The sequence below is a fragment of the Molothrus aeneus genome, chromosome 3 (assembly GCF_037042795.1).
Source record: "Molothrus aeneus isolate 106 chromosome 3, BPBGC_Maene_1.0, whole genome shotgun sequence".
In the NCBI taxonomy this organism is placed as follows: domain Eukaryota; kingdom Metazoa; phylum Chordata; class Aves; order Passeriformes; family Icteridae; genus Molothrus; species Molothrus aeneus.
The window spans coordinates 28,076,222-28,088,031 of record NC_089648.1 but is presented as its reverse complement, the minus strand read 5'-3'; the positions used below and the strand labels follow the sequence as shown (position 1 = coordinate 28,088,031).

Here is an 11,810-nt window from a genome sequence, read left to right as displayed (position 1 = left end):
ATCAGGCTCTGCTTGGCTGAGTGCTGTCTGGGTGTGACAGCCTTTGGGAGCAATGGTAACTGCATCTTAGCCCCTGCACAGTCACGAGGTGTTTTCAGGGGCAGAAGCCTGAATCAGCCCAGTACTTGCCTACCCATGGGCTCACAGTAAGGTGATGTGACTGGGCAAGAACTTCCTTGACTTACATACACTGTGGTTTTGCTGCTGAACAGGTTTGGATCTCCTCTTACTTTGTAGAAGAAGCTGGGTAACCCCAAAGTGCAGATTTTCTCCAGGGTTGTCCAATCCAGTGTTTTCTTTCCTTTTGGGCTCCCAAGCAGAACACTCTTCAGAGCCATGCCCCATTCTGCTGTAAAGTACCCCTTGCTTCTGCTCCTGATTTCCTTCAATATCTGAGCCCTGCTCACATCCCCCTTGCACCCTCACAATTCCTTTCTGTTGCCATGACCCTTTGCTTGCCCACTTTGGGATGATCTGCTGCCCTTTCTCTGTTGTATTGTCAGCTGCAGGAGCTGGGGGACCTCAGGCTCCAGGTGAGGCCCCTGGCAGAGGACTGACCCTGGCAGAAACGCTGTTGCTCTGCACTCAGCTTGGCTTTGCATGGGGCAGGAGATGCCAGGCAGATCAGCTGCTGTGTCCTACCTTCCTATTGTCCTCCTTGTGGTGCAGCTGTTGCTCATCCAGGGACCAAATGTTAAAGATGTTGTGTTGCCCTTTTGGAATGGCAGTAACACCTTCCCTTGCTCTGGTCCCTGAAATGAAAGCTTCTCTGTAAGTGGAGAGGAAGCCTTTTCTGCAGCTGGAGAGCAGGAGCTGCCTCTGGAGTCACAGGGATGGGCAGCCTTTCACCACAGAAGCATCTCCAGCGCTGAGGCAATGTGACATCAGGACCAGAGCTAGCTGTGGTCTTAGGGGTGCTGATCTTGTGCCAGCTCCTGGGGTGTCAGTGCTGAGATGCATCAGCAAGCATGTCTTGAACTTGTACCAGGGTCAAAGCAAGAGATTCTAAATTGCAGCTTGTCCCATAGCCATGGTCTTGTCCTTGTCAGGCAGCTGCCAGCTCTCCATCTGTTTCTGATTAATCCTCTCCCTGGGGGATGCTGACCAGTACATCCCAAATCAAGATGGAAGGAAGAAAGGGGGAAAATCAGATACTGAGGCAATCTTACTCTCTAATTTTTAACCCATGCTGGTGCCCTAATACAAACAGGAAGGCAGCTGGAGTTTGGACAGGGATCAGTAGACCTGACTTAGTGCTGTACAGAGCAGAACCAGTGTAATTATGGGAAAATGGGCATAGTCACAGAAATAACTGAGCTTTGATGGGAGGCAGGCTCTTTCCTGAGATCTTCTTTGGTGGCTAGCTCGCTTCTCATTCCTCCTCACCCTTTCCCTCAGCTCTGCAATGAACCCTGAGGGTCTGCAGCTCTCCCTCTCTTTAGAAAAGGGTCTGGGTTGTCACCAACACCAACACTGAGCTTTTCCCTTGGGAGGCAGCAAGGTGAAATCTTCCTCTAAGATTTAGGAGAAATCAAGATACAAAAGCCCATCTGGCAAAAACAGACTTGTCAATCTGGTAGCAAACATCATTTTCTCCAATTGCACATCAGGCATGAGGAGCACTCAGGCTTGGAAATCTGTCTCCAGGTGCTCACTGTAGAGTGCACAGATCAATGTGCTAGGTTAGTGTCCCCATCTGCAAACAATAATTTGAGTGACTTATGAAGCATGACATGTTGGTCTGGTCACATACATGTTCTCTTGGATCACAGTCCAGGCCAATAGTGGTGGGACTGTCCTTTCTGCCTGGGTTGAAACAAGCTTCATGTGATGCCAGGGATTGTCTGTTTGCTCATAGGTGAAGGAGCAGCAGCTCCTGCCTGTACTCAGGGTAGGACATGGTCCTGAGGCCCTGGAAGAGCTGGCACATGAGCCTGGAGGCAGCAGCTGCATGGGCACCGTGACCTTGCCACTGTTTTCACCATTTTTCCTGTTGCTCGGCCATTCCCATCAGCCATTCTTGTTTCTTTTCCTGTTCATTCTGGGACTGGCTCAGACTTCTTTGCCAGCTTTTCTTGTCCCACATTTGTGTGAACCTTCTGGTGCAGAGAAGCAAGGTCTGGAGCTGTACTTCACTCTCCTTCCCATGGTCCTTGCAGAGGCACCTCTGCCCATGGTAGAGCTTTGCTTCCCCAGAGCCTCAAGGGCACTCCGAGCCCTGATGGATGCAGGGGGCTCCACCAGTGCCCAACTTGTCCTTTGGAAAGCTTCAGCTGTGTGTGTGAGGAGACATTTTGTCTGAGGGATGAGGCTAAATGCAGGCCATGGTAAAGCCCCTGAGCAGCAGCTCTGGCACAGCTGCTCTGATGAGCTGATGTGCTCATTTCTGAGCAGAGCCACTTGCGGATGTAGAGGCAGCCCCTGGGCTCATGTGGACAGGGAAACAGGTGCTGAGAGTGTCTGGCAGGGATTTCTTGCTGGTGCCATGAGAGGTTGGAGGAATATTAGGGTTTTTCCCTTCTATAAATGGCTTTTGTGAGAACAGGTTTCTTAACTTGGGTTACAACAGCAAGGGCTAATTGAGCTTTACTGTGAGCAGTGACACATAAATGAGACAAAAATGTTGGCTAGGTTAGGTGAGAGATGAGCCTCATGAATGCAGTCTTCCTCACAAATTCTCTTAAAGGACTTCTGGCCACACTCAAACCTGTGTCAGGCACACGGTGAGGTGTCTGCTGTCCTGCAGCAGGATGGAGGCTTTGAAGAGCTGCTGGGGCAGGAAGGGCTATCACTGCCCTTAAACCCTGATCCCCTGTCATGGGAAGAAATGGCACTCCTGCTGTTGAGTAAGGCACTCGGTCTGACTTCCCAGAGAGCTGCCTCCCTTATGGCTGAGGACACGGGAGGCATTTTGCCAGGCTCTCCTGCTGCTCAGCGAGGGTGGGGGAGTCTGGGACATGAGGGAACCCTGTTCCTGCTGCTGTTGGGAGCACAGGAGTGCTCACTTACTTGCTCACCACTCCATCCAGCTGGGTTTAATTTTAGAAACATAGTGCTATCTTGGGGCATCTTTTTCCATGGAATGCAAGTCTTTAAGTAAATAAATAACAGCTTTGTGGAGGCGGAACGACAGCCCGTAACCGCACTGCAAAACACTCGATTTGAGCCCCATTTCACTTGCACGTGGAAATACTTTGTACAGAAACAGTGGCTGCACTGCCTCCCTCTCTTGGTTCAGTCCCCTCTGGAGCTGGCCATGTGCATTGATTAAAAAGAAATAAAAACACCTTGAAATACCAGCCTTGAAGAAGTGGAAATGAAAACCCCTCCAGCTGCTGGGGTTCAGCTGGAGTTCTCTGGCACAGGTTTGCTAAAGCTATGCTTTCCTGGTGAAGGGCTGTTACTGACTGTTCCTCTGCTGCATCTGGGACATCCCAGAGGGATGTGCTCTGGGGCATCCTTAGCAACCCAGGAGAGAAATAGCAGGCTATAAAAGATGGCAGGCAAGAAACTTGTGTTTAAATGCCCCTCCCAGTCTGGCTGGCCAAGAGCCTTCTGCAGGCAGACATGTTGCTGATGGCTGAAGGTCCTGGGTGTGTCCCTCAAAGCATGTTTGCTGGCTGGAAAATCCCATTAAAGCCATTTTACCAGAGCAAGAACCCATTTTCATTGCTCAGATCTAGCAGCTCTGGCATGGCATCTGCTGCATGAGCTGCTGCTAACTTTGTTCCCCTGAGTCAGCAAGGGAGGCTCTTCTAAAGCTCCCAGTCTGAGTAAGACTTGCCACGGTGGCCTTCCTCTGATGTAGGGACTTGGAGATGCACCTAAATATGCAAGGTGGAACAAATGATGTAAAAATAACCTAGGCTGACACCTACTCACTCTGTTCTACTCCTACTGCACATTGCTGCTGCTGGGACAAGACAGTACTGAGATGGCAGGATTCTGTGCTTGTAATGAAACTGGGTCAGGAGCACCCAGCTTGGGTGCATTAGGAGTTGGCAGTGTTGATTCTGGTTGCCTCCACCAAGCCAGAGGGATGGCTAGACTGTGCCTAATCATGGAGGTATGACTGAGCTCTGCCAGGGTCTTTGAAACAAGTGTGCTTGAAGTCAGCAGCTGTGGCTTGGAAAAAGCATCATGTAGCATCCTGGTGCCATGTGCAGATGGGATGCCTGAAGAAGTTTTGCTCTAGTCTTTCTCTTCTAAGATGAAAACCTTACCTTGTCCTTCTTCCTGTAGCTCTTGGCAAGAGCAGTTTTGGGCATGACTGTGATAGTTTTGTGTGTTTGTTCAGAGATGGATATAGTATTTTAATTCACTGCAGGACCTGGGGATTACTAACTGTACCTCAGCTTTTGCTGGTGGCTTCTCTTCCCAGCAGGCTACAGGGACAGGAGAATTTTCCGTGTGATGTGGTTCTGCCTCCTCTTCCTCTGCAAACTACCCAGCTAAGCCATGTCCTCTCCGTGGCCTCCTCCTGCTGCTTCCACTGATACTCTGAAGGGAATTTTTTTTTTTTAAACCCTTGTGAAGGCCTTCTCCTGTGGGGCTGGGCAAGCTCTGCCCATGTTCTCTGTGAGCCCAGGATCAGGGCGGCCCTGGCAGCTGCTTGTCTTTTCCACTGATCCCAATTAAGATTCAGTCTTGGCAGGATGGAGCCTTTTGAGCTGCCAGCTGCAATAGGAGAGATGAGGCTTCAGGGGCAGCAGAAATTATTCCCTTCCCTTCCCTCAGCTCAGCTTATTTCTTGGATCTGGGCTGAGGATGGCCCCAAGGGTTGATCTGCAGAAGCCAAATGAGCCACACAGAGCTAAAACATTTCCATTCAGCGTCAGCCCAGGGTGGGGAAGTGCAGCTCTCTGAAGCGCTGAGACTGTGGGTGGCAGCTGGGGAGGGGATGGAGGGAGTGAGGGATGGACGGGTGGTGTAATTCCAGGCACTGCCTCACACAACAGCAATTCCAGCCTTGCTGCAACTGTGCATGTGGGGAGCCCAAATCACCCCGATAATGAAACCTAAGTTCGTTAAGGCTGCAGTAGTGGCAGGTCAGGGCTGTGCAGCTGAACCCCTCTCCCAGCAGCAGATGCTGCCTGGTGTGACACTGCACAGCTCTGCTGGTGTTGACAGAGCTTTGCCACAACCTGAACCAGCAGGTAACTGGCCTAGGGCACTACCTATGGAGCAGCCGTGTATCTGATAGCCTGTGTTGTCTTCCAAGCATAATATTAACACAACTTTACAGCTGCCTGGCCCTCCTGCTATCTCCTCCTTTTCCTCCCCTACCTCCTGTCCCACTGCTGCCAAGCTGCCCTTGACTTTGCAAACACAAACTCTGCTTTTGCTGGCCTCGCATCCTTTCAGCTGCGCACCCTGAAAGTATCAGGGATAGAGAGTGTTTCTGTTGAACTTAATTTTAAATTCATGCAGGAAGAGCTTAGTAGTACTAAGAGTACTAAGAGTTCCTGGTTTTGAGCAGACTGGCCAGAATTTGAGATCATGCCCACTCTGTTGGAGTCACTGACGGAGCAATTGTCTCTGCTGCTAATTTGGAGTTCTGGAAGCAAACCTTAAGAAATCATGAAGTGTGAAACTTTCTTCTGTGGAGCAAGTGTTGTGTGGATGGCACCTCAGAGAGCCAAGGGCAGTAGGCAGCTTGCCTGATGGCCACGGCCGTGCCATTGCTGTTGGGTTGTGCACACGCAGCTTAGCAATGCCTGGTTTGTTGTGCTTCTCTGCTTTTGTTGTGCTTCTCTGCTTGGAGGAAAGCTCAGCAGTGTCAGGGCATCCATCCTGTCCCTTCCTTTGGACTTGCACTCAGCTGTGCTTTACTGCTACTATTTTGGGTACCCTTTACTCTCCAAAGGAGGAAATGGAGTAAGTACAAAGATAGAGATGCTAACTGGAAGCTTTCTAAACATGGCACTGGCAGGGAGCATGGAGGGACAGGGGAAGGTAGAGACAGCTGGATTTGTGTCTCAGCCACCCACTGTTTAAGCTTGCTGTTACCCAAAGTGAGAATCTGCTCTTATAAGAGTGCACCGAGTTCACCCGCAGCCCTTCAGGCACAGCCTGTGACAAAGGATTCAGCTCTTCATCCTGTGCCTTTCTGGCACCATGCCAGGCATGTCAGGGTGTTGCCTGCCATCATCATGACTTTTGGAGAGCTCCTCACATCCACTGGTTTTGAGACCTAAGTTGAGGCTTTTACTTGACGTCTCAAAAACCTGAAAACCTGGCCAGCCCACTGCAACCAGCAATTCCTCCAACTGATTTCAGATTCCCTGAAATGCTGAGCTTCTCTTGGAGCGAGGCTCTGGTGCGTGGAGGGAGGTGAACTAACTGTGTTTCCATTTAACTAATTAGCAGCTGTGTCTTGGCCAATGCACACACGATGCACCAGCCATTTTTCAGCTGTTCCAAGCCTGCCTGACTCTGCTGAGGCAGCCAGAGGGAGACGAGAACCAGCAAAGCGCCAAGGAAGGGGCAGGACCAAGGGCCAGATTCTGTTCAGTCAAATACCATGTAAAGCTGAGTAACAGGGAATTTACAGGGAATCCCTGCAAGGCCTGAAAATGGCTAACAAAATTCATTGCTCTTTTTATTGTTCAGCTGTTGTTGCTTTTAGAAACTAGTTTTGAGCAGTTCCCATTCAGAAAAAAAAGTCCCTCCCTGAGGTATTTCAAGCTGTCTTCCCCCTGTGGCCCGTTCTCCTTCCTGAAAGCACAGCTCTTTTGACATAATCTCTTTAAGAATTCTTAATGGCCAGCTTCTGCCAGCTTCTCCTTATACGCTGCATCCAGTTTTTAATAGGACAGTGTGAGGGTGGAGTAACTAGTTGTCAGGATGTGGGCATAAAGGAAAGCCAGGCTGAGATGCCCCAAAGGATTCAGCCTGGATTAGCAGTGAACAGACTGTAAGACACAAATGGGCCATGAGCTGGGACAGTTGAGTTTCCAGCAGGCAAAAGCTCTACTGTGTGTGCATTGTGAGGGTTGCCATGGTCTGCAGTATTTGTATTTTGAGCTGTGTTTGACACGCACAAAAGTGCAACTTGAACTCTTATGGCACCCTTCAAGAGAAGGAGGTGGTAGGATTGGTGCTTTACTCTGCTTTCTGCTCCTAGAAAAATAATGTGCTTATTTTAGGACTGACAGCATTTGGAATCTTAAAATCATTTAGGTTAGAAAAGACCTCTAAGGTCATTGATGCCTTCTTGCTAGCAGGAGACCTGAGAGTTTTCCAAGTTCAGATGGATGAGAAGGGGAATTTCTCTTAAGGCTTATTTGTGATACAGAAGGGATGGACTTTTATACAGGCACTTCTCTGAACCTTGGTTTCAGTTGTGGTCATTCAGACTAGGAAGAAGAGCTCTGAAGGCCCCAGTTCTGCAACAAAAAGCAGTGATGTTATATACAGCCACTGGCTCAGAACAGGCATGTGGGAGAAGCTGGAATAATGACAAGAGATGATGAATTATGATGTTAAACCCACAGAATTACACATTTTAAGAACAGACAGATTAAAATGAGTTTCTTTCAACAACAGCAAAAAAAAAAAGGTTTTTATAGTAATAAGTTCTTATGACTGATCCCTTGCTAATTGCTGACTAATCATGAAACTTGCAAAGCCTGCCTTGTTGCTTGTCCCAAGTAACTATTCATAGAAGCTTTTGGGTTAAAACATAAAGATAAAAAAAAAGGATATTCAAAGTAATGCAAACCACACTCCATTGCAACTAGTATTTATTAAAAATACAGTGGACAAAAAAGCAAACCTCCAAAAAGTAGTCATCAACCTCATCAATGTATATTACACCATGGCCCACCCAGCACCACGGAAACACAGAGCGCTCTCAACCCATTTCTCTTGCAAAATGTTGACTCATGTTTGGTTCATTACCTATAAATGTGCATAGTTTAAAGACTTGATAATGTAACATGAGCATAAAATGGCACCAAAGTCAGTTTTCCCTGCACTTCTAGCCACTCTCAAACCATGGAAGTAGTGAAATGTGCGTAAGTAGCGAGATGTGCATGGTGGTCATGTGTGTGCTCAGTAGTCCCTGGTATGGCCCTGAGTCCTTTGTGTGAGCTTTGCAGCAGCATGACAGCAAACTTTAATCATATGCCCAAAGCATTGTTTTATTGCTACTGAGTACACAGAGTTTCTGTTTCATTTTCAAAATTAGCTAGAGCCTGGGGCAGGCCAGGAGGGCAGGGTGTGTTGTGCGTGGTGAGGGGAGGGAAGTGCTTCTATCAGTCAGTAGACTTAGCAGGTTACATGTGTGCTTACTTTTCCTGGCACTTTGTTTCCAAGCTGAGCTAAGGAAACGTTCTATGAGCACAGCAGTTCATAGATGTGTTCAGATGAATGCAATCTCTTGTATGTGCAGGATTGGGTGGGACTGTTGGTGTCAGTATGGCAGTGCTGGCTACACTCCTGGGAATGACAGGGAGTCAAGACTGTAACAATGCATGTAGATTGTCCTAGTTCTGGCCAGGACATGGGTAATTTTTGCAGGAGCCAAGAGAGGGCATGGCTAACAGCATGGGGGGTTTTTATGGGGAACAGAAAAGGGGTCTTTCTAGTAAGGGAGCCGTCACTTAGTGCCTGTTCTCTCTATTATTGAAGGTGTTACTGCTCGTTTCCTTATTCTATTGCTGCTTCCAGTAAATTGTTCTTATCTGAACCCATGATCTTTACCTACTGTGCCTCCAAATTCTCCTCTCCAGCCTGCCATAGGGAGGGAGGAGCAAGAGAAAATGGAACACTAAACTGGGGAATACCATTCTTAAACCATATCATTAATGTACAAATGCTTATGGATTTTGGGCACCAAGATTTCCAGATTTTTTTCCCTTTCAGCTACAGCTGCTATGTCTGTTGCTCTCTGCACCTTATCTCACAATGACAACAAACAAGAATCAGATCAATTCACCTGCAATGGAAAGAGTGCCTTTTGTTGTAGCTGGTGTAGGAAATTTGTGAAGGATCTGTAGCAAAACCTATTGCCTCCTCATCTGAGACCTGTGCTTACTTTACATGAGCAGGATGTGCATGGCAGTGTGGTGTGCTCATAGTACTCTAACCACTTAAGATGATTTTTTGGTAGTGTCTTTGACCTTACTAGAATTGTCTTTAACCCTGTGTGTATGGAGGGAGCACCCTGAATAACGTGCAGCTTCATATTAGCCGTAAGCAACCAGTAACACCCTGTTTAGAGCACTTAAATTAACATTTGAAAAGCAGCCATTAATATTAACAAGAATGTTGAGTAATTTCTTCTCTAGGACAGTTAATTACCAAGGCTAATTAATGCTACATGACTGTGGCCACTGCTACATTTATGGGGACACTTAAGTGCTCCAAGGCCAGAAGACTTCATGAAAAGCAAATTAGAGAAACATGCAGGAAAACACTCTGGCAAAGGCAATAGTAACTACCTTCATTTTCCAAGTGGCCACTAGTATTACAGTCTGTTTTATCTGTCAGAACTACACAGGTTTCTGGTTACTAGGAGCTGCACCATGGCATTAAAAATTTGGAATCTTCTAGGGCTTGGTGCAACATCTTCTTCTATAGTCAGGGAGAGCTTAATACTTACTTCTGTGCATGGCAAAATTAATCCCTTAAGCATGCAAACAAGGCATCCATGTATTTCAGTGCTAAGGTCAAAATGCTGGAGCATGCTTCTAACATTGTAAAACTTATCTTTCATTCCAGAAAAATAATTCTTCCACACCCAGAAATCCTCTTTCTGCATCATGTTTTACAGAGCACAAGGGAGAAAACTGGGCAGCTGCCTTTTTTTTTTCCTTTTGAAACTGATTGTGTGGGTATTTCCCACTTGCATGTGTCTATTATGAGGAAAGGCTGAGGGAGCTGGGTCTGTTCAGCATCCAGAAGAGATGACTGATGTCTCAATGTATATCAATGTCTAAGGGGGAGATGCCAAGATTATGGAGCCAGGCTCTTCTTGGTGGTGCTGTGCAATAGGACAAGAGGCAATGGACAGAAATTGATGCACAGGAAGTTCCACCTGAACTTTTTTACTCTGCAGGTGACTCAGCACTTGAAACAGATTGCTGAGAGAAGTTATGGAGGCTCCCTCAAGGGAGATATTCCAGTCTGGACACAACACTGTGCCATGTGCTCTGGGTGCCTGAGCAGGGGGAGGTTGGACCAGGTGACTCACTGTTGTCCTTTCCAACCTTAGCCATCCATTCTGGGATTCTTTGATTCTGTGAAGGGAAGCAGTAGCACTGCAAAGGGATGGGAGCTGCCCCTTGACTCTGACTGTTCCATGTTTATAATCTCTGCTGTATGGTGAAATTCCCCAGCTATGTTCTTCTCACTGTCACCCTCTAAATTCAATGAAGAAGGTCAGGGGAAAGACTGACAAACACAATTCTGAAATCTTAATCCTTGACTTAAAAATAGTTTCCAAATAACAGCACTTTCAGCAGTGGCTTAATTTCCAGAGTGCACAGTTGCATGGTGTGATGACAGCAGGTGTATTTCACAGCACAAAGGAAAAAAAAAAACAAAACCAAAAAGCTCTGTGGTATAAGCAGGAATCTTTTCTCAATCTGATCATGAGAACACTGAAATGGAGGTACTGGCAGAGTGGAGAAGTCTGTCCTCTAGAAAATACACATGGTTTTCAACAGAGATAAGTGGCTCCACTGTTCAAGTGAGCTGAAAGAGTAAGGCAATGCTGGAGGCATGGGGTTGCTGTACTGTACACACCTGTGGAGGTCTCCAAGCCCACCAGCTGAGCAAAAGGACTTCTGTAAGAGGCTGAACAGAAACAGTGGTCACTTGGAGCGCTGGAGCTATCTGAATATTATCTAGACCCTTGAGAAGTTTCCCCTCTGCCCACCTGTCTTACTAATCAACTTGAGCTCTTGGATGACGATGTCATGAGTGACTGCTTTGCACATGTCATACACGGTCAGCGCAGCCAGGCTGGCAGCTGTGAGAGCCTCCATCTCCACACCTGTCCTCCCCCAGGTGTGACAGGAGCTGCGAATCACCACTGCATGCCTGGCCTCATCCAGGCTCAGAGACACCTCAACATGGTACAGAGGGATGTTGTGACACAATGGGATCAACTGGCTGGTCAGCTTGGCTCCCTGAATTCCTGCAATTTGGGCTACTCCCAGCACATCCCCTTTCTTCACCTGGTTTTGCTTCACCATCCCAAATGCCTTCTCACCCAGGAGAACCACGGCACCAGCAACAGCACTTCTTCTGGAATCTGGCTTCCCTCCAACATCAACCATTGTGGCCCGTCCTTCCTCATCAGTGTGAGTCAAGTTGTCAGAGGCACGAGGTACCCTGGTGCAAGACCCTGAATCCCTGGTATGGAATTCAGATCCTGAACATGCCTCTTTGGACTGACAATCCACAGGAACTTGGCCAACAGAAGCATCAAGGCACTTTGTATCAAATGTGGAGCTTGGATCCTTCTGGAAGACACAGTAGCCTCGGAGCTGGGTTTGTAGAATTCCTGTTGCTATGTGCCACTGTTTCTCTGGGTGAGATCCTGGTAGGAAAATTTGTCCTGTGAATTTATTTTTCATTGCTGCTTTTCCATTTTGTTTGGGTAAACTTGCTCTCAAAGTCAGCCAATGGCTAAATGTGTGGCCCCACTGTTTTGAATTTGGGGAATTCTGTAGGGCATCTTGGCAAAGTGGGAATGACATCAATGCAGGCTCTGGGGAAAAAAACAAAAAGTAAGATGAGAAGAACATCTTACTAACTGGAAAGCTAAACTGCCTGTAGCAGCTGAGAACCCAGTCAGA

At 47.6% G+C, this 11,810-nt stretch overlaps 1 protein-coding gene across 2 annotated transcripts in view; it reads right to left on the bottom strand.

Moving 5' to 3' along the window:
* Positions 1-7,728: 7,728 nt before the first annotated feature.
* The window catches only part of MOCS1 (molybdenum cofactor synthesis 1), a 30,162-nt gene continuing 26,080 nt past the window's right edge, over positions 7,729-11,810 (bottom strand). The window contains exon 11 of one of the 2 annotated variants that reach the window (XM_066546540.1): positions 7,729-11,722. In XM_066546540.1, coding sequence (XP_066402637.1) covers positions 10,854-11,722 — 869 coding nt within the window. In that variant the 3' untranslated portion in view covers positions 7,729-10,853. The remainder of the gene's footprint in view (positions 11,723-11,810) is intronic. The other variant, XM_066546541.1, reaches the window with a different exon arrangement.